Source organism: Vulpes vulpes, chromosome 2 (assembly GCF_048418805.1).
Source record: "Vulpes vulpes isolate BD-2025 chromosome 2, VulVul3, whole genome shotgun sequence".
Lineage (NCBI taxonomy): Eukaryota > Metazoa > Chordata > Mammalia > Carnivora > Canidae > Vulpes > Vulpes vulpes.
The window spans coordinates 96798039-96821728 of NC_132781.1; the positions used below are offsets into that span (position 1 = coordinate 96798039).

At 39.4% G+C, this 23690-nt stretch overlaps 1 protein-coding gene across 3 annotated transcripts in view; it reads left to right on the forward strand.

Annotated features, from left to right (window-relative positions):
• The first annotated feature begins 15855 nt into the window (after window positions 1-15855).
• PLXDC2 (plexin domain containing 2) overlaps window positions 15856-23690 on the forward strand; it is a 455724-nt gene continuing 447889 nt past the window's right edge. For all 3 annotated transcript variants that reach the window (XM_072749365.1, XM_072749364.1, XM_026013595.2), the window contains exon 1: window positions 15856-16015. In XM_072749365.1, the coding sequence (XP_072605466.1) occupies window positions 15904-16015 (112 nt within the window). In that variant the 5' untranslated portion in view covers window positions 15856-15903. The remainder of the gene's footprint in view (window positions 16016-23690) is intronic.

Consider the following 23690-nt stretch of genomic DNA (forward strand, 5'->3'; position numbering starts at 1 on the left):
TATAAAGCTACTGGTGGCTCTAGAAAAAAGCATAAAGGACTCAAGAGACTTCATGACTGCAGAATTTAGATCCAATCAGGCAGAAATTAAAAATCAATTGAATGAGATGCAATCCAAACTAGAAGTCCTAACGACGAGGGTTAACAAGGTGGAGGAATGAGTGAGTGACATAGAAGACATGTTGATGACAAAGAGGGAAACTGAGGAAAAAAGAGACAAACAATTAAAAGACCATGAGGATAGATTAAGGGAAATAAATGACAGCCTGAGGAAGAAAAGCCTACATTTAATTGGGGTTCCCAAGAGCGCCGAAAGGACCAGAGGGCCAGAATATGTATTTGAACAAATCCTAGCTGAAAACTTTCCTAATCTGGGAAGGGAAACAGGCATTCAGATCCAGGAAATAGAGAGATCCCCCCTTAAAATCAATAAAAACTGTTCAACACCTCAACATTTAATAGTGAAGCTTGCAAATTCCAAAGATAAAAAGAAGATCCTTAAAGCAGAAAGAGACAAGAAATCCCTGACTTTTATGGGGAGGAGTATTAGGGTAACAGCAGACTTCTCCACAGAGACCTGGCAGGCCAGAAAGGCAGGATATATTCAGGGTCCTAAATGAGAAGAACATGCAACCAAGAATACTTTATCCGTCAAGGCTCTCATTCAGAATGGAAGGAGAGATAAAGAGCTTCCAAGACAGGCAGGAACTGAAAGAATATGTGACCTCCAAACCAGCTCTTCAAGAAATTTTAAGGAGGACTCTTAAAATCCCCCTTTAAGAAGAAGTCCAGTGGAACAATCCACAAAAACAAGGATTGAATAGATATCAAGATGACACTAAATTCCTATCTGTCAATAGTAACTCTGATCGTGAACGGGCTTAATGACCCCATCAAAAGGCGCAGGGTTTCAGACTGGGTATTCAGACTTTTTTAAGCAGGATCCATCTATTTGCTGTCTACAAGAGACTCATTTTAGAAGGACACCTACAGCCTGAAAATAAAAGGTTGGAGAACCATTTACCATTCAAATGGTCCTCAAAGAAAGCAGGGGTAGCCATCCTTATATCAGATAAACTAAACTTTACCCTGAAGACTGTAGTGAGAGATGAAGAGGGACACTATATCATACTTAAAGGATCTATCCAACAAGAGGACTTAACAATCCTCAATATATATGCCCCGAATGTGGGAGCTGCCAAATATATCAATCAATTAATAACCAAAGTTAAGACATACTTAGATAATAATACACTTATATTTGGTGAATTCAATCTAGCGCTTTCTACACTTGATAGGTCTTCGAAACACAACATCTCCAAAGAAACAAGAGCTTTAAATGATACACTGGACCAGATGAATTTCACAGTTATCTACAGAACTTTACATCCAAACTCAACTGAATACACATTCTTCTCAAGTACACATGGAACTTTCTCCAGAATAGATCACATACTGGGTCACAAATCGGGTCTGAACTGATACCAAAAGATTGGGATCGTCCCCTGCATATTCTCAGACCATAACACCTTGAAATTAGAACTAAATCACAACAAGAAGTTTGGAAGGACCTCAAACACGTGGAGATTAAGGGCCATCCTGCTAAAAGATGAAAAGGTCAACCAGGAAATGAAGGAAGAATTAAAAAGATTCATGGAAACTAATGAGAATGAAGATACAACCATTCAAAATCTTTGGGATGCAGCAAAAGCAGTCCTGAGGGGGAAATACATTGCAATACAAACATCCATTCAAAAACTGGAAAGAACTCAAATACAAAAGCTAACCTTACACCTAAAGGAGCTAGAGAAAAACAGCAAATATATCCTACACCCAGCAGAAGAATAGAGTTAATAAAGATTTGAGAAGAACTCAACGAAATCGAGACCAGAAGACCTGTGGAACAGATCAACAGAACCAGGAGTTGGTTCTTTGAAAGAATTAATAAGATAGATAAACCATTAGCTAGCCTTATTAAAAAGAAGAGAGAGAAGATTCAAATTAATAAAATCATGAATGAGAAAGGAGAGATCACTACCAACACCAAGGAAATACAAACGATTTTAAAAATATATTATGAACACCTATACGCCAATAAATTAGGCAATCTAGAAGAAATGGATGCATGTCTAGAAAGCCACAAACTACCAAAACTGGAACAGGAAGAAATAGAAAACCTGAACAGGCCAATAACCAGGGAGGAAACTGAAGCAGTCATCAACAATCTCCCAAGACATAAAAGTCCAGGGCCAGATGGCTTCCCAGGGGAATTCTATCAAACGTTTAAAGAAAAAAACATACCTATTCTACTAAAGCTGTTCAGAAAGATAGAAAGAGATGGAGTACTTTCAAATTTGTTCCATGAGGCCAGCATCACCTTAATTCCAAAACCAGACAAATACCCCACCAAAAAGGAGACCAATATCCCTGATGAACATGGATGCAAAAATTCTCAACAAGATACTAGCCAGTAAGATCCGAGAGTACATTAAGAAAATTATTCACCATAACCAAGTAGGATTTATTCCCGGGACACAAGTCTGGTTCAACACTCGTAAAACAATCAGTGTGATTCATCATATCAGCAAGAGAAAAACCAAGAACTATATGATCCTCTCATTAGATGCAGAGAAAGCATTTGACAAAATACAGCATCCATTCCTGATCAGAACTCTTCAGAGTGTAGGGATAGAGGGAACATTCCTCGACATCTTAAAAGCCATCTATGAAAAGCCCACAGCAAATATCATTCTCAATGGGGAAGCACTGGGAACCTTTCCCCTAAGATCAGGAACAAGACAGGGATGTCCACTCTCACCACTGCTATTCAACATAGTGCTGGAAGTCCTAGCCTCAGCAATCAGACAACAAAAAGACATTAAAGGCATTAAAATTGGCAAGGAAGAAGTCAAACTCTCCCTCTTCGCTGATGACATGATACTCTACATAGAAAATCCAAAAGCCTCCACCCACCCCAAGATTGCTAGAACTTACAGCAATTTAGCAGCGTGGCAGGATACAAAATCAATGCCCAGAAGTCAGTCGCATTTCTATACACAAACAATGAGACTTAAGAAAGAGAAATTAAGGAGTCAATCCCATTTACAATTGCACCCAAAAGCATAAGATACCTAGGAATAAACCTAACCAAAGGGGTAAAGGATCTATACCCTAAAAACTATAGAACACTTCTGAAAGAAATTGAGGAAGACACAAAGAGATGGAAAAATATTCCATGCTCATGGATTGGCAGAATTAATATTGTGAAAATGTCAATGTTACCCAGGGCAATTTACACGTTTAATGCAATCCCTATCAAAATACCATGGACTTTCTTCAGAGAGTTGGAACAAATTATTTTAAGATTTGTGTGGAATCAGAAAAGACCCCGTATAGTCAGGGGAATTTTAAAAAAGAAAACCATCACTGGGGGCAGCACAATGCCAGATTTCAGGTTGTACTACAAAGCTGTGGTCATCACGACAGTGTGGTACAGGCACAAAAACAGACACATAGATCAATGGAACAGAATAGAGAATCCAGAAGTGGACCCTCAACTTTATGGTCAGCTAATATTCAATAAAGGAGGAAAGACTATCCACTGGAAGAAAGGCAGTCTCTTCAATAAATGGTGCTGGGAAAATTGGACATCCACATGCAGAAGAATGAAACTGGACCACTCTCTTGCACCATACACAAAGATAAACTCAAAATGGATGAAATATCTAAATGTGAGACAAGATTCCATCAAAACCCTAGAGGAGAACACAGGCAACACCCTTTTTGAACTCGGCCATAGTAACATCTTGCAAGATACATCCACGAAGGCAAAAGAAACAAAAGCAAAAATGAACTCTTGGGACTTCATTAATATAAGAAGCTTTTGCACAGCAAAGGATAAAGTCAACAAAACTAAAAGACAACCTACAGAATGGGAGAAGATACTTGCAAATGACATATCAGATAAAGGGTTAGTTTCCAAGATCTACAAAGAACTTCTTAAACTCAACACCAAAGAAACAAACAATCCAATCATGAAATGGGCAAAAGACATGAACAGAAATCTCACAGAGGAAGACATAGACATGGCCAACACGCACATGAGAAAATGCTCTGCATCACTTGCCATCAGGGAAATACAAATCAAAACCACAATGAGATACCACCGCACACCAGTGAGAATGGGGAAAATTAACAAGGCAGGAAACAACAAATGTTGGAGAGGATGCGGAGAAAAGGGAACCCTCTTACATTGTTGGTGGAAATGTGAAATGGTGCAGAGCCTCTGGAAAACTGTGTGGAGGTTCCTCAAAGAGTTAAAAATAGAACTACCCTATGACCCAGCAATTGTACTTTTGGGGATTTACCCAAAAAATACAAATGTAATGAAATGCCGGGACACCTGCACCCCGATGTTTCTAGCAGCAATGTCCACAATAACCAAACTGTGGAAGGAGCCTCGGTGTCCATCAAAAGAAAGATGAATGGATAAAGAAAATGTGGTTTATGTATCCAATGGAATATTACTCAGCCATTAGAAATGACCAATATCCACCTTTTGCTTCAAGGTCGTTGGAACTGGAGGGTATTATGCTGAGTGAAGTAAGCCAATCGGAGAAGGACAAACATTATATGTTTTCATTCATTTGGGGCATATAAATAATAATGAAAGACAATATAAGGGAAGGGAGAAGAAATGGGTAGGAAATATCAGAAAGGGAGACAGAAAATAAAGACTCCTAACTCTGGGAAACAAACTAGGGGTGGTGAAATGGGAGGAGGGCTGGGGGTGGGGGTGAATTTGTGATGGACACTGAGGGGGGCACTTGACGGGATGAGCACTGTATTTTGGCAAATTGAACACTAATAAAAATAAATTTATTATTTAAAAAAAAGAAATTAAGGTGGAGACATTACAACAGATAGCACAGGAATACAGAGGATCATACTAGACTACTATGAACAATTATGTGCCAAGAAATCTTTTTTTTTTTAAAGATTTTATTTCTTCATTCATGAGATACACAGAGTGAGGGAGAGAGGCAGATACACAGGCAGAAGGAGAAGCAGGCTCCATGCTGGGAACCCGACTGGGACTCGATCCCGGGACTCCAGGATCACACCCTGGGCCGAAGGCAGGCGCTAAACCGCTGAGCCACCCAGGGATCCCCTGTGCCAAGAAATCTAACAGTCTACAAGAAATGGATAAATTCCTATAAACTTACAACCTACCAATTCTAAATCATGAAGGGATAGAAAATCCAAGTAGATCAATAGAAAGAGATTGAATCCATAATTAAGAATTTTCCAACGACAACAACAACAACAACAAAAAACCCAGAACCAGATGGCTTCACCAGTGAATTCTACCAAACATTTAAAGAAGAACTGACACCAACTATCAAACTCCTTCAAAAATTAAATAGGGGACATTCTCAAACTCATGTTAAGAGGCTTGTATTACCCTGATAACAAAGCCAGATAAGGATACTACAAGAATAGAAAACTATAGACAAAATACCAGATAAATATACATTCAAAAATTCCCTACAAACTATTACTAAACTGAATTCAACAGCATATTAAAAGGAAGATATACTGTGATCAAGTGGGATTTATCCCTGAGATGCAAAGATGGTTACCATATACAAATCAATAAATGTGATATACCACATCATCTCAATAGATGCAGAAAAGTGTTTAACAAAATTCAACATCCTTTCATAATAAAAATTCAACAAGTGGACATAGAAGGAAGATACTTCATCATAATAAAGGTCATATACAACAAGCCCATAGCTTACCTCATACTCAGTGGTGAAAAATCAAAAGCCTTTCCTCTAAGATCAGGAATAAGACAATGGTGCTACTTTTGCAACTTCTCTTCAACATTGTACTGGAAGTCCTAAGAGAAATTAGGCAAGAAAAAGAAAGAAAAGCCATCCAAATCATAAAAGAGTAATTAAGGTTGTCTCTGATATAATCTTGCATGTAGAAAAATTTAAAGACTCCACCAAAAAGTATTAAAATGAATAAATGAATTCAGTAAAGTTTTAGGATACAAAATCAAGATGCAAAATAAGTTGTATTTCTACATACTTCTGACAAACTATCTGTAGAAGATAAGTTTAGAAAGTAATCCATTTACAGTAGGATCAAAACCAATAAAATACTTAGCAATAAATCAAGTGAACGGTCTGTACACTGAAAACTATGACATAAATGAAAGAAATTGAGGAAGCTGCAAATAAGTGGAAAGATACCCTGTGTTTATAGATCAGATGAATTCACATTATTAAAAAGTCTGTACTACCCAAAGCCATCTATGGATTCAGTGCAAAGTTCCAAAGGCATTTTTTCACAGAAATAGAAAAAACAATCCTAAAATTCATATGGAACCACAAAAGGCCCCACATTGCCACAGCAATCATGAAAAAAGAACAAAGCTGAAGGGAGGTATCACACTTACTGATTTTAAACTATATTACAAAGATAATCAAAACAGTATCACACTGCCATAAAAATAGACATGCAGACTGATGGAACACAGCTGAAACCCAGAAATAAATCTGTACATGTATGGTCAACTAGTATTTGATAAATTATTCAAGATTAATTAATGGAAAAATGGCAGTCTCTTTAGTGAATGGTGATGGGAAAACTGGATATTCACACATAAAGAATGAAACTAGATACCTATCTTAAAAAAATTAACTCAATATGGATTAAATATAAGACCTGAAACTAAAATTCCAAGAAAACATAGGGGAAAATTTTGATATTGGTCTTGGATAGTATACTTAAAGCACAAGCAAAGAAATAAAACAATGACAAGTGAGACTACATAAAATGAAAAATCTTCTGTGTAGCAAAATAAATGACCTAACAAAACGAAAAGGCAACCTATGTAATGGGAGAAAATATTTGCAAACCATTTGTCTGATAAGGGGTTAATATCCAAATTATATAAGGGAGTCATACAATTTATTAGCAAAAAAAAAAAAAAAAAAAAAAACGAAAAACAAAAAATAATGAGATTAAAAATAAGCAAAAATAAGCAAATACGTGATTTTTTTACATATTTATGTTAATGTTTATTAAAAATAATGTGACTAGCACATAAAATGTAGATACTCAAAACAAGGCTATGTTTAAAAATGTAAGGCTAAAAAATAAGATTAAAAATAATGAGTAAACAATGGCATAGGAGATAACATACACACATATATAGGACATAAGAATGGTGGTATGTGACTCACATTTAGTAAACACTGTTTTAAGGAACAATTTGATTAGCCAGCATCATTTCTGAATGTTTGGAGTAATAAGCCACATTATAAGGAGGTTCCCTTACTGCTCAAAATTCGGGGTGTTTGTCCAAGACAAATATTCCTTAAAAACATGTGTTCACATATATTTTAAGAATATACATTTGAAAGCATTGAGTAAATTTGATTTGCTTTAAAAGAACAAGTAGACATTTTTGAGTAGACATTTTTCCCAAGAAGAAAAATATGTACACATCAAGAACTATTTAGAGTTCTAATGAATGAATTCAGCAGGTTGCAGAACACAAAAACAATAAGCAAATATCAATACTGTTGCCATATACTAGCTGTTACTGGCTGAATTCTATTCCCCCCACCCCAACACTCACGCACAAATTCATATGTTGCAATCCTAATCCTAGTATTTCAGAATGTGACTATATTTGGAAATAGGTCCCTTAAAAAGGATATTATGTTAAAATAATGCCTGTAGGGTAGGCCCTTATCCACTATTTTTTTAACATTTTATTTTTAAGTTACCTCTACACCCAACAGGGCTTGAATTTCTAATCCTGAGATCAAAAGTCTCATGTTCTACCAACTGAGCCAGCCAGGCATCTCTGGCCCTTATCCAATCCGACTAATATCCTCATAAAAAGAGGAAATTTGGACACGCAGAGGGTCACCAGGGATGTACCTGCACCAGAAGAGGATATAGAGAGAAAGTGGCAAGCTGCAAGCCAAGGAAAGAGCCCTGAGAAGAAATGAGACCTACTGACAGCCTAGTCTTGGACTTCTGATCTCTAGAGCTGTGAGGAAATAAATTTATGTTGTCTGAGCCACCCAGTCTGTGGCAATTTGTTTTAGCTGCCCTGGCAAACTAATATACTAGCCATGAACAATCCAGAAATGAAATTAAGAAAACAATGCCATCTACAATAACATCAGAAATAATAAAACACTTAGGAATAAATATGGCAAATAACTGCAAGGCTAGTACACTGAAACTGCAGAACAATTTTAAAGAAGGTAAAGAAGACTGAGAAGTAAGGGGGAAAGCATCCCACATACATGGGCTGCAAGATTAGATATTGTCAAATACCATTAGTCTCCAAAATAATTTACAGATTAAATGTAATCCCTACCAAGATACCAACTACCATTTTTGCACAGTAACCAAAATAGTTTGGTACTGGCGCTAGGCTAGACATATAGACCAACGGGATAGAATTGAGATGATACAAACTCCATTTACTTTTTGCCAATCTATTTTCAACAATGATGCCAAGTTCATTCAATGAGAAAACAATAGTCTTATCAACAAATGACTGAGACAATTTTTAATCCATATTCAAAAGAATAATTTAGTCCCCTACCTTATACTGTATATAAATATTTAAACAAAATGGATAAAAGACCTTAATGTAAAAGCTGGAACAAGAGAACTCTTAGAAGAAAACAGAGGTGTAGCTCTTCATGACAATGGATTAGGCATGCTTTTCTGATACATGACACCAAAAGCAAAAATAACCAATGGAATATATAATTAGGTTTCATTAAAAAATGCATCAAAGAATACTATCAGAAAAGTGAAACAGCAATTCACAGAATAGGGGAAGATATTTGCATTTCAGATATCTAATAAGAGCCTAATATCCAGAATGTATAAAGAACTTTTACAACTCAATAATGAAAACAAACAGCCCATTTAAAAGGGGGGCAAAGGTTTGGATAGACAGCTCTCCAAAGAAGAAAAACAAATGCTCAATAAGCACATGAAAAGAGGCTTAATATGAATAGTTACTAGGGAAATGTAAATCAAAATGGTAATGAGATACCACTTCATGCCAACTGAGATGGCTATATTTTTTTAAATAGGAAATAACGAGTGTCTGTGAGAATAAGGAGAAATTGGAGTCCTCATACATTGCTGAGAATGTAAAAAAGATGTAGCCACTGTGAAAATCAGTTTGTCAATGTTACACAGCATCACCATTATCACCATATGTCCCTACAAATTATAATAATAGTACATGGATGGTAATAGCATCATTATTCATAATAGCCAAAAAGTAGGAACAACTCAAATGTTCATCAGCTGATGGATATAAAAAAGTAGTAGATCAAAAAAAAAAGTAGTAGATCCCTTCAATGGAATATGTGACAGTAAAATAGCTACAACATGGACGAACCTTGAAAACATGCGAAGTGAAACAAGTGAGACATCAGAGGCCACATATTGTTGATTTCATTCATGTGAAATGTCCAGAATTCTAGAATTAGATGGTTGCTTTGATTTCAGTGTTGTGAATATACTAACAACCACTGTATTAGACACTTTAAAAGGGTTAATCTTAAATTATTTGAATTATATATCAATAAAATTCATATAGCAAGATGAAAATAAAATAATTTATAGGACAAGAAGAGAAGATGGATGCAAGGTGAGTAAAGGAAATGCAGAACAAAGCATCAAGACTGAAGATCAGCAGTGGTAGCAATGTGTGGTGCAGAGCACCTGTGATCTGTGCCAGGAGCAATCCCTTCCACCAGAGGCTCTACAGAAGCATAATTGCTGCTGGGGCAGACACTTGGGTTACATATTTCTCGTACTTCAGACACTTTTATCGGTTCAAAAAAATCTGGATGGGATATAAGTCTAACAAGGATGTCCACAGCAGTTAACATTTTCAGAACCTTTCCGTGTGCTCCATTATTAGGCGTTGTGCAGAATATTCTTTCACATGTTTATTTCATTTGTTAATTCACTAAGTACTTGCTGAGCACTTGCCCATTTTCCTTTTTTTTTTTTTTGAAAAATGCAGGATTTAACTTCTCTTTGATTATAATTGAGGAATACGTAAGGTTTATGTTTCTGTTACACATTATTGCTACTTAAGGAGAAATGTAAGATAATGCACCTACTCTTTTTAATAATTATTTTCTCCTTGCCTGCAGTGGGGAGTGTTTGGACCTTGGCCAGAGCATGGCAAGTTTTAACTACGTGTGCACTGGTCTGCTTGTTAAAAGAGACCTAAGAACTGAAGCTTGCAGGACCCTATGCTCAGTAGACATGGTATGTGCAGGGGTTTGTGCTGGTCTTCTTGGGATGGGCCCACTGCTCTGGTTCTCAAATATACTGGCCTGAGAAAAGCAGCACCTGTAGAGCTCAAGGGGGTGGTGTTGGTGTTAGAGCTTCAGGCAGACAGTGTTGGTGGTGTGTGGCTAATCCCATTTTAATAGTTTCTTTTCCATTACTTAAATTTGCACAGTTTTGTACTTTGCTATTTACCGATTAAACTTTAGCTTATTAAGATTTAGAAGGAAGATAATATAAACATGAATAAAATTTTAATGCAATATATTTCATTATGAATGAGTAAAATGTAATTAAATATAATAATTATATTGTTAATTTCATTTAAATAGTTAATGTAGTATTGATATGAGGAGAAAAGGCATTAAGTATTTTTCATGTTAACTGTTTCTGTATATAAAAAGTGATGTTAGCTGTTAGGTGATTTTTTAAAATACTTGATTCAAAACACTCAATTCATAAGATTTTTACATAAAACTATAAAAGGGGTAAAAGGTAGAATATCCATCAGCAGTATAATGAAATCCTGGTTGATTCTGAGAGCAGAAGTCAGCCCAGATGAACAAATGAGTCTTATAATTTTGTATCAGAGATCAAAAAATTAGGCCTATCAAATGAGGAGGGACAGGAAATGCCAGAGACCCCGAGGGAAAGGTCCCCGAGGACTGAGTAAAAGCAATCCAGTAATAGCAATGTCCCTTTATTTGACCAAATTGTAGAAAATTTTAACAAATCTCGGTAAAACAGACCAGAAACTATTTCTTGAAATAATAGCAAAAAAGAATGTTAAATGCTACTCCACAGCTTGTATTACATTCTGATTTTTTGAGTAAGCATGGTGTTTTCTTGAGTATCCTGCTAGACAACTTTGAATTCAGGATAGGTCCTTGGAACCTATACTTAGAGTTGGAAGTAGGATGTGGTAAGTCATTGTATTTGCCTTTAGACAGATAGTACTGCACTTGGAATGTGGAGAAATCTTCCTGAAGGGTGGTGTAAATAAAGTTTGCAAACAGATTGGAATACCATAGATATTAGCTTGGGTCTACTTAAGTTCTACGTTGTTGACAGTGATTCTGATATATGATCTTAAGATCTTAGAAGAGAATGTTCTGTGAATTCCAGATCTCTGTATTAGACAGAGAACTCAAGTATTAGTCCGTTGAAATTTCTGATTAATTTGTTTCTTGTTCTGATTAATTGGTTCCTTGTACCAATTTTAATTAGTAAAGTTAAGCTAGTGCTTAAAAACCCAGCAATTCAGTTATCATATCTATAGTAAATAGAAATGAGCCTCACTTATTATAACTCTTCTTTCAAGTCACATGGAAGATGAAATTTTTTTCACTGAGACGCCGTATTTTGTCTCCATGAAATTGAAGTAAACAGTAATACTGTGGTACAGTGTATATATACCACAAACTGAAATCACTTAGGCCACAAATTCACTGCTTTTAATTAGCCAGGATCACATGAGTAATTAGCCCCTTCCATTTCACTCTGAACATACTATCCTACATATACTTTATGTATTTGTTGCTTGTTATACTGTATATATTTTTATATAAATGATTATCAATTGATATCTAAGGCAAAACATTAAAACCTACGTTTATTATGTTCTTAGTTCTGGGCATTAAAATATCATGCATCACTGATTTTTGTTTACCTCTCTCTTCTCCCATACCTAAGTATTTTCTATGAGGGTGACTCTTCAGAATATCCTGTGGGTAAAATGAAACAACTGAATAGCACCAATGATAGACAAAACATAAAAAAACCTCCAAAGTCACCATTAATTACCACTGGGCTTCCTTTCAGTGTTTGGCATCAAATTTCCATTTAAGGTATATAGCTTCAATCAGGAGGGCAAAGATTACTTATAACAAACAAGAAAAACATTCCTAATTTGCATATAACAATGAAAAGAAAAGAAAATGATACTAGGAACTTGGTTCTCTTCTCTTCAAAAGAAAAAAAAAAGAGGAACCACCCGTCCCCCCCCCTTGTTTTCCTACTGTAAAAGTAGAGGGAAATATCCCAAACTAAAAGAAGTAATGCTTTCTTGAGATGACTCCTACTGGGTTCCTTATAATTTTGCATATAATGGGAATTGGAGTTGTACAAAGCATTTTAAGAAGCTTTCCACATGTATTCATGAAGTAGTGACCTCAATAGGGATGCAGATGAAAAGCTCAACATCCACTAAACAACAACCAAATTTTGATGAGAAAATTGTTTTCCAAGGTAATGTTAAACAGATAAGTATCTTAGGTACTCCAATTTGTTTGCGATGTTACATTGAACTTAAAAACTCTCAGTTGAGGGGGATCCCTGGCAGGCTCAGTGGTTTAGCACCTGCCTTCAGGCCCAGGGCATGATCCTGGAGTCCCAGGATCCAGTCCCGGGATCAAGTCTCAGGATCGAGACCTACATGGGGCTCCCCGCATGGAGCCTGCTTCTCCTTCTGCCTGTGTCTCTGCCTCTCTCTCTCTGTGTCTCTCATGAATAAATAAAATCTTAAAAAAAAACAAAAAACCTCTCAGATGAGCAGAAATAAAAGAACCAGATTTCTTAAGTATGGTGAGGAGGAAATCAACCAGTTGCAAGAAAGCTCAGGAGAGAGCAAAGGTCTTGGGATAATCAAATGTGTATGCATAACATTGATATATATAGATATAGATATAGATATAGATATAGATAGATATAGATATATACACATACACACACATACACATATATATATGTGTGTGTATATACATATATATTTCTGATATAAATATTGTATTGTGGAAGACATGTTGCACTTCCTGTTTCCCTTCTCACCAGCTAAGTCACCATGAGAGAGGCCTCCTTTCTGCATCAAATTAGCCTAGTAGTTTGATTATTGGATCCATTACCTGTGGGGTTTTGTGACAAAATTAAGGTCTGCCAACCTTAAAAATAAAATTTCCAGTCATTTAGCCAGCAAAGAAAAACTGATTTGGGAGTAGTAGAGGAATTGCAATTTAGGACCTGCAAGCTATGCCAAAAGCATAGGCAAGTCTGAAGAACAAGGAGAGGGGCTTGCTTTTATAGAGGGCAGGAGGGATTTGGTTGTTTTCAGGAAAGGTTTATTGGAGAAAAGGAAGAGTTCTGGGTAGCAGCTTCTCATTGGCTGAGTTGCGGCAGTTTCTCTTCTAGGTTAATGACGGAGCAAGGAGAAAATCTTTTTCCTTCTTCTTCCTAGGGTCCATAAAGTAAGCTGCTTCTTGTTGGGGTATGTAAAGTAAGCTGCCATTGCCTCTGACTACATTTTGAATTAGGTTAATTTTGTTCATTTTGGTAGGAGCTCATCAATAGCATCTTCAGAGCATGAAGTAGAGTGGGCAAGAAGAGACTAATAGGAGCTTTTGAATTTAAGAACAGTGAAGAAAACTCTTCATTGATTTAGGACTCTCCCTCTCCTGTGTCTTGGGAAACATAAACTCCTGTACTTTGCACAGGCACTGTTTTCAATTCTTTAAGTATACAGTAATAACTCATTGAATTCAATACAACCTTATAAGGGCATTACTACCATTCTCCGCATTTGACGGATGAGGAATTGAGGCACTATGAGATTAACTGCTCAAAGTCATATAGCTATTTAGTGGGGGAAGGTGGAATTCCAGCCCCGGCAGCCTGTTTCTAGAATTAATATTTTTAACCAATATGCTTTGCTACCTTCCTTTGTATTTGTCGCTTTAAAATGAGGTTCACTAAACAAAAGATGTAAACTAGTGAGAGGACTGGGAAGGGTTAACTCCGAAGCACATCCCGGAGCAGGAAAAAAACAAAAACAAACTAGCCAGCGACTGCCAGTTAAAGCCCCCTAGGAAATTCAATGGGCCTCCTGTTCCTTTAAACTCCCGCTTTCCCCCCGGGGCGGACACTTTCCAAAGCCTCGGCGGCGGCGGGACCGCGCTCCCGCGCACCTCCTTCCTCCTCCCAGCTTGAGGGGCCGGGGTCCGACCCTCAGGGGGGTTGGTTTCTCGGGGTCGGTAGCCGAACTAGCTCGGGTTCGCTTTCTTCGCCCCCAACCACTGCTGCACACGCCCTCCCGGGAATGGCGAACTGTAATTAACCCCTTAGCGCCCAGGAACCCCCGCCAGCGGCTGGCGGCTTTTGAGAGGTGGTGCGGGGTCGCGGGGGGCCCGGGCGGTGCGCGGAGGCGGCCGGGGGCCCGGCGGGCGAGGGCGCCGCGGCCGGGCTGCAGAGGCCGGAGCTGGGTGCAGGATGCGCGCCGGCGGCGCGGAGGTGCAGCCCCGCGCTCCCCTCCGAGCTCGCCCTCCTCGCCGCCTCTCCGGGCTCTCGGGGCAGCGGGCTGCCGGGGGCGCGCGGGGCGGGGGCTGCACCCCCACTCCCCCTTGCCTCGCTCCTCCGGCTGGGTCTCTCGGCGACTCCTCTGCCAGCCCCGAGGAGAGTGCAGCCATTGGACAGGTCGGTGCTAGCTGCCGGTTTCGGGGAGGAAGGTGGGAGAAGCCCGAAGGAGCGAGGGGGAGGGAGGAGGGGGGAGGGTGCAGCGGCCGATCTGGCAAATTGCGAGCTGCCTTCCCTCCCCGAAGTGTGGAGCAGGAGCGCGGGGGAGCTCGGCGGCGGCGGCGCCTCCTCCGCCACCAAACTCCCGAGCTCGGCGGGGCCGGTGGCACCTCTTCCCAAGCCAGAGGAGCCCTCTCCCGATAGGTTTCGGCCTGACTCCCCCGCCCCCGCTCCCTCCCCCTCATTTCTTTCTTCCTCTTCCCTTTCCCCCCCTTCTTTTTCTTTCTTTCTTTCTTTTTCTTTCTTTTTTTTTTTAAACACACACATATTCCCACCCCCCGCCCCCCACCCCCGGCTTCGGACCTTAGATTGCTGCAGCCCGAGCCTTCCCTGGGCTCCGCTCCTTGGGGCTGCCCATCCCTCGGGCTGCGAGAAAGGACGCGCGCCCTGCGTCGGGCGAAGAAAAGAAGAAAAACTTGTCGGAGGGGTTTCGCCAGCCCACAGTAACCCCCTTCCCGCAAACCCACGGCTCCCGCGGGGCCATCCCAACACTGGGGAAAGTTCCTCCGAGCCGACAGCCCTCTTGGATTTGCAGAAGGCAGCCGCGCCGGCTGTGGAGTCAGATCTGTCTCGAGCCCAGTGGAGCGCACCGCGGGGGCTCGGAAGTCCCTGCCTGCGGGCACCCGGGCGGCGCTGCCGTGCGGAGCCGAGAGTTCGCGAGCCCCGCCGCCAGGGGCCTTCCCTCCCCGCAGTTGCCCGGTGCCTGGGGGTTGTGGCAAGTTGCGAAGACAGACCCGGAGGTCCGGAGAGAACTGCACTCCCCTCGCCCTCCTCCCTTGCTCCTCTTCCCAGCTCCTGAGTGTGAAATCCCATCGAAATTTTACAAAGGCCTCCGGGTTCCGCGGGGACCGGTCCGCAGAGCTCTGAGCCGTCGTCCCGGTCGCCCCCGTCCCCACCCGGAGCCCCGGAGCCCCGGAGCCCAGGGCGCCTGGGGAGGACTGGCGGGGCGGGGGAGGGAGGTCGCGGCGGCGGCGGCGGCATGGCGAGGTTCCCGAGGGCCGACCTGGCGGCGGCGGGAGTTGTGTTACTTTGCCACTTTGTAATGGACCGGTTCCAGTTCACCGAAGGGCAGCCTGGAAGCCGAATCAATGGTAAGATGCACTTTCGCTTGTTGATTTTGTGCGCAGCTGAAGACCTCGCTAACACCCCCCCGCCTCCCCCATTCTCAACCCACCCCCACTTCATCTGTCTGCCCTTGGGAAAGTTACTGCAATTGCTTTTCGGGTAAACTTGGGCTTTCCGAATGGGGAGAAGATGGTCGGTTTAGAGAAGGGCACTTGGGGGGGGGGGGTCTGGAGGATTTCGGGCTTCCTTCACCTGAGTGACAGGGGGTGGTACCGTCTCCCCAAGTCTCCCAGAGAGGGCTCTGGTGTGTGAGAGCAAACCTCCTAGTGTAGATTCCGCTCCCGGTAGCTGGCATCCCTGGGCACCCTCCCCTCTGGCTCCTGCTGCCACCCTGCTGCCGCGATAAACTAAGCGAGTGCGTGATGGGGGCTGTGGGTGGGAGACGTGGTGGCAGCCGGAGATTGCAGCCCCCCCGCCCCCTTGGCTGGAGGAAAAATTTACTGTGGCCGCACCTTCCATCCCCAGGCGACCCCCACCTTAGCTCCCTTTCGAGGTCTGGGGCCGACCGGGCTCTGGAAGTGGGGCGGGGTAGGTGCGGCGGGGCGCAGGGGAGGGGAGCAGGCGACCCGGCTGTGGTGGGCGCGCCTCGGGAGACCAATCCCTGCCACCATTGTCCTCGGCCGACCGGCTTCGCACACAGGCCTGAACGTGTCCGGGGTTTGTCCAAGTGCCTGGCAATGCCCCCACGCGGAGACCTGGTCTTTGCATCCTCCCAGGGGCAGTGTCCTCTGCTCGGGCCGATGCCAGCCAGGTGCGCGTCTGGTCGGGAGCCTCCACCCGCGGCCCGCTGGCTCTCTGAGGCTGGGCGCTGCGGAGCCCAGGTCCAGGTGCCTCCCGAGAACTGGGGGCCTGCTCACCATTTCTGCCCCTCAGGAAGAAAGGGAAGAAACAGGCAGAGAAAGAGACCGTGGCAGAAATTTGTGAACTCAGGTTAGAGTTCGAGAGGAGGTGAAAGGAACAAAAACACTTGGAGGAAAAAAAAAAAAAAAAAAAAAAAAGAAAGAAAGAAACAAAAACTTTCTGATTAGGATGATCAAGGTTTTGTTTTCTTTTAATTCGGAAGGTGGGAGTTGTGGTGGTAAGTGCTTCCCTCAGAAAGCATACGTGTGTCCTCAAATGTCAAACACGAAAGTCGCAGATGGAAGCCTAGTGAGGTCACCTGGGGATTCCAGGTGAGATGAATCTCGGAGAAAGTCCTTGAATGAAATTTACCAATCTGAGACCTAGAAATCGGCTAAAACACTCTGCCCCTGGTGGGAATTCGTACAGAGAAAACACAGATTCTGACTCTGCCCTCCAAATTATGGTTGGAGGGGTGTGTGGGTTGGGAGGAGGGGGCAACGTCATGACAACACTTCTAAAACTGTGAAATGCTTTAAAACTCCAATTTTCCTGATAATTGATTTGTCTTGTCCCATACAATTTTCTTCTGCATGAATGGATATAGGTTGTTATTTACTGGGTGTCATATCAGTAGATTATCCATTTTTGTTTATCTTTCATTGGTTTAAAAACATACGACTTTTACCCCATGGTATTGATACCTCATCACCGCATTTATGGAATAAGTAGATACTTAAAGAAAACAATTTACTACATGCCAAGGGAGGTTAGAGAGAGATGTGTGCCAAAATGCATCCCAAGTTGTTTATTTCAAAACTTCTTTGGCACTAGTTGTAAGTAATGCATTTACAGTAAATAATAAATGAATAAATGTCAGCAAATATCTATTTTTTCTGAGCTTCTTTCATTAATGATATATTACTGAGAAAAGAATATATATACATTTTCTATTCTAAGTTCTCAAATTGAGGATGAAGTAAACATTCCATTCTAAAATTGGCCAGATAATTCAAAGCTTTGTGAATTAGAAAATACCTAAGTTGTTCAACATAAATGTACAGGTGTTACAAACTAATTATAAACTAGTGTTCACTGTGGAAAATTACTTTAGAAACCCATATGTTTATAGGATTGAGTAAAAAAAATAAATAAATAAATAAAAAGTTTTAAATTTCTTGGTAAATGTTCTGGAGATCTATTGAAAACTGAAGTAGCTTCTTTACTCAGTATCAGTCTACTTGTAGTTTTTGAATAGTCTTGGAGTTAAATGGTTAGCCTACTGAATATATAAAATACAGCAAAGAAAGAAGAGAAAAAATAATTTCTTTTGTAAGTAGTCTAGGTAGAAGTTCCACATGGGGAAATTTTTAAAAAGTCCAGCTGTCTTGAAATTCACCATGTAGCAATCAGGATTTTTATCACAGACATTTTGGCACAGGGGAAAATATCTGATTTCATAACAGGGACATTTTAATTATGTATTGCTTTAGAACTGCTGCAGTTGATTTTATTGCCACCAGAGGGCAGAGAAACTATTTTCTCCTGTTCTTCCCTTTCTTTCCAAATGTCTCAGATTAATGATCTTCAATACTTTGTTTTTCCTACGGGCAATATTTTTTTGATATTTCAACTTACCATTTATAAATGAGTGGAAGTTTGTAATAAGCAGTGTTTATTTCCCATGTTTATTGAAATTAACGATTCATTCAACATTTATAAAGCACCTCCTACGTGTAAAGGTGTAAACTTTGAATATATTCTTGTGGTGTACTTGTATGATGGAAAAAACCAAGTACCCTTTTTTGCAGCATTGCTGGAGATTTTTTTAAACAAATTATTGTGGAATTCTCAAGAATGTGGCTTTAAAATGTTTCTCTTAGGATTAAAAGTTCATTATCATAATGAATTTATTTTTAGGATAATCTGCATATACCTCAGAAGTATTTGCCATACTAAATACTTTTTTCTCAACACCAGTATTTAGATAAAAATAAGCTTAGACTAATTCTAGGTTCTGTAAATCTGGAATCATCTTTGTATTGTTATATATTCATTTGTATATTCTAAATTGATTGAAAAAATCTAGTAACAGTGTCAAAGAGAATTAATGTATTAATGGCTCAAAGAATTCTAAGATTTAAATGTGGACAAGGGGGCTAAAATCATGTAATTATTTTAGCCTTGTTTTTACTCTTAAATGTGACTTACTGCAGTAAGGAAGTTCAGTACTGCTATATAGAGAGTAAAAATAGTTTAGGACTCCATGGAATTTCCACTATTTAAATTTTCTAATATTGCTATGTACTAGAAAGAAATAGTTTATTTTTAGAAGATCATTTACATTTATTGTAGCTGTTTCTCTAGTGGCATATTTTTCTAATTTCTGCTTTCATTGGAGTTAAAAGGCTTAATTTGAAATATTACTAGCGTGTAGGAGAGTATCTCTGTTAGACATACCATCATTACTATAAATTTTTTTGTTTGCATATATAAGTAGAACAGAAAATTATAATAGAAAGTTAATTCAAGTGAATATTCTCTATAAAGTACATGTGAGCCAGATTAATGAACACATGGCAGGTTGATTTTCAATCAATCAATGACTCATGATTGCATATAAAATTTTTAAAACACGAAATGTGAAAGTCTTTTTCCTGTAGAGAATTGATACAAGTTGAAGCCTAAGGTTGGGTAAGATTTTTAGTTCATGGATGTCCACATAGAAATTTAAAATTATTTTAAGTAGGACAGGTTGTGTATTTGTTAAGTTTGATCTTCAGAAACAGGTTTTTATCAAGTAGAATATACTTGAGTAAAACATAGTAATAGAAGATGCTAATTTGCTCCAAACAGCTTTCTTCTCTGCAAGAATCAGATACTTTCCTGCAGAGGTATAGACAACGTAGATTCTTTTCAATTTGTTTTGTCTCTGCTTTTTTGCTTCCTAAAAGGTATTTCCTATCATAGAAGCAGCATGTTTATGAAGATTAATGAATTGATTAGCAGCTGTAATTGTGAGATCTGAAGTCTTGAGCTGTTTCCTACGACAATAAACAGGCTCTTCATCATGGCCTTCCAAACCTTTGTCAGGTGGCCTAGACCTATTGTTTCACTTCTCACTCCTCTCCCCATTATTGAACACTCTAAGAACCCATTGAGGCTCCCTGATGTTCCCTGAGTATATAGGATGTGTTACCACCTGTCCTCCTTTGCTAATCCTCCCTCCTTTCTCTCTCTCCTCCTTCCTTAATCCATCCCTATCTGTCCATCTTCTACTTTTCCTTACAGGTTTATCTCAGGTGACACCCAGAACCCTCTGAGGACTCTGCATTTTTGACTCTGCTTGATTTAGGAAGACTTGTTGTTGCTGTTGCCTTTCTTCCCCCTTCCCATTTCTGTGTCTCTTTCATGCACTGTCTTAGACTGTATATCATGTTCTCCAGGCCACGGTCCACTACTGTTCATTTCTGAATCCCCCATGGCATCTACCACACAGGCGTTCAGTAAAGAGCTGTTGGACTGACCAATGGAATTATAGTTCAAGCTGGGTTATTGCCTTGAATGTCACCTTAGGAGACTTTTTAAAATACTTTTTACTCTATTGGTGACTTTTTCCATCAACAGGTTGGAAATGAATATACAAAGAGGTTTATAGAATTAATCATTTAAAACAAGAGAATAGGATCCAGAGGTCTTCTGAACGATCATGCTTCCAATGGATAATATTTACCTTAAACCTTCTATCAACAGATAGAACTTTTGAAAAGTTCATTCTATCGCTCAACTATACTTCTGGTTTCTGAATGAATTTTCACTCATGTTCTTCTAACACTTTCAAGTACAATGTGTGTGTATATTTGTGGGTGTATATATATATGTATGCATATATATAGTGATAATGTGTTTTCAGTGGAGATTAACACCATTAAATAGTTTAAACAGTTTAGTTCTTTGTGAAATTACTTTTGAATTGAATTGTGCTCAGGCCTCATGCCATTAACCTACACTGAAGGAGGCTTTAAAAAGAAGTAAAAAAATAAAACAAAATAAAATAAAATAAATAAAACAAAATCAGCCTTATAAAATTTGTTACGGTAGTTCTTTTGGGGGAAGGAATTGGTGGTACTATGCAATGTGTCTGCTCCCTGAGTAGCTGAGGGCAGGAAAAGAGAAAAAAAGAAAAAGAAATCTTGTATCTTGAAAACAGAGCTGTTTTCCTGAATTAGTTTATTTCTGTCTTCTGGGCATGGTGAATAGTGACCAGATACATTACCTCTTAATATTTGATTTCTTGAAAGCTGGGAGCATAATTTGTAGCCCACTTCCAACAAGTATATAAACCTTCTGGCTATTTATTTATTTTTCTATTTATGGGGACTAACTTACCTGTTGCTTCATCTTCTCTTTCCCACTCTTACTGATTTTTGTCTAACTTTCCACACTTAAAAATCTTGTATTTGTTTTAGAGGTGGGAAGTAAGTAAATAAAAAGTAATCACCATAATATGTAAGGTTATAGATTAATAAATTGCTTTTCAGCTTTCTTTTAATCTAATTCCTGTCCTTTGCCTTTATTCTGAATGCATTTTCTCAAAGCTTTAATTATCTCTTTACAGTACTGCACTGTGAGAAGTCTTTCTTCTTCACTAAAGGTTCATACAGGATGTCTCCTCTCTCTATCCTTCAGACAATGATTCTGTTCAACTGAGGAAGTTATTGAAGACTGACAGACAAAGTAGAGATGCTTTTATTAAGAGTTTCTCTCACTATTTATCGTGTCCCCTATTGCCTGGTCAAATTAACACAATAATATCTGAAGGAAGAACAGAATATAAAATATTCTACATTGTGTTGTAACCAGACATTGAACTCTTTTTTTTAATATTTGTAATTCGGCTTTTTTTTTTTTTTTGGCCTCTTTCATTAAAAGGGTGGCAAGATGTGGAATGGTGGTACAGAGTAGGGCATTTAAATAGAAGTTGAGGTCCTATCAGGGACCTGTTTGGAATGAGGATAGCCAGGTAAAGATTGCAGATACAACTACGAAGTCAGAAACTGTGTGGCCTTCCTTGAAATCCAGAGTTTTAATCCCTTCCTCCCAAAGTCATCCAAACAGATGTAAGCACTGGTAGCTCTCCTACTCTTCTAAATTAAAAGTGATAGTCACTGTTTCTGCTTCAGATGTTGTAGTGGAGAGTGGCTCGTGGTTTTGTTGAGAGGATCATAAAGGCAAGGGTTGCAGAATGACTTCCATTTTACTTGTCTGGAGTCTTTTTTTTTTTTTAAGATTTTATATATTTATTCATGAGAGACAGAGAGAGAGAGAGAGAGAGAGAGAGGCAGAGACACAGGCAGAGGGAGAAGCTCCATACAGGGAGCCCGATATGGGACTCAATCCCGGGACTCCAGGATCACATCCCAGGCTCAAGGTGGCACTAAACCACTGGGCCACTGGGGCTGCCCATTTGGAGTCTGCTTAGTTTCTTCCTCTCCTCACCTACTATTTTTCACTAATTAATTGGAAAATTTTCATAGAATTTGTAGTGCTCAGAGTCTCGTCTTGTAAGTAAGGTGCTTAGCTCATTGAGGCTTTGAGAATATAGCGAATGTAAAGAATGTACCCTGTGGATAAACTGCATGCAAATCAGGATTTTTAAATGTCACATTTCTCCTTGGAGTGTTCATTGATAGGAGAAGTGTAAATACAGCTGACATAATTTTCTTTAAGAAAGAGGTGGTAACTATACTCTTAATTTATTTTGATCAGGATAATATTTTCTTTGGTCCAGTTGGAATATGGAGCATTCAGCATGCAATGATGTTTTTTGGTAGTGGTTTTTGGGTAACACACTTGTCAATTGTGTATGTGTATCTGTAGCATGAGCTCTCAACTTTTTCTCTCTGAAACCATAATCTCAGCATCCAATAAAATACTTTTTTTCCCTAAACCCTAAAAAAGAAACAAGATAGAATCTGTCACTTTAGAATATGAAATTCACAAATGATAATGATATTTAAGATGTGAAGTAGTCTTCTAGGGTGTATTTATATTAGGCATATTAATTTATTTCTCTCCAGAAACCAACATTGACCATAGCCATCACTAGCACAATGGATCTGATTGCTTACTTGGTATACTTTTGTTCATTTGTTTGGTCAAAACAGCCTACTGACCTTACTGCAGGCCTAGCGGAGAGCATGTCCAGTGTTGACTCTGACTTCTTTTGGCTTCTCCTTCTGCTATCCATTCCCTTCAGTACATCGCTGTAATCTGCACTTCAAAATATTCATGAAAAAATTTATGTGGAGTGGTTTTGGCATACTGAATCACATTCCCAGTTCATGTGGATTCCCATAGTCAAAAGTTCAAAACTGAACTTTTGATTAAAAAAAATCAACCTCCTAATTTTTTTTGCTACTCCATAGTTTCATGTTTAAAAAATAGATAATGTGTACTATAAGGACTTATTTGAACTATGAAAAACCAAGAAACAAAAACTGAACAAAGAGGCATGTCACTATATTGGCATTTGTGTGTCTTATGTGCATTATGTGTCTTCATGTCCACACGCAAGGGTTGCTCAGCTTATATTCAAAGGTAGAATTCATGGGTTATGGAGTTTATGAATGTTCTGCTAGGAAAGATAATGCCTGGGACAAGTTGCTCTGCTAGATCTTCCAAGATAAAGTACTTCAAAGATAAAGGTAGGGGGAGGGGGAAAAAACCCTGATAATTATCTCTCTGTGGATATCACACAATCTTAATTACTTTAGCTTTATAATAAGTATATCCGGTTGG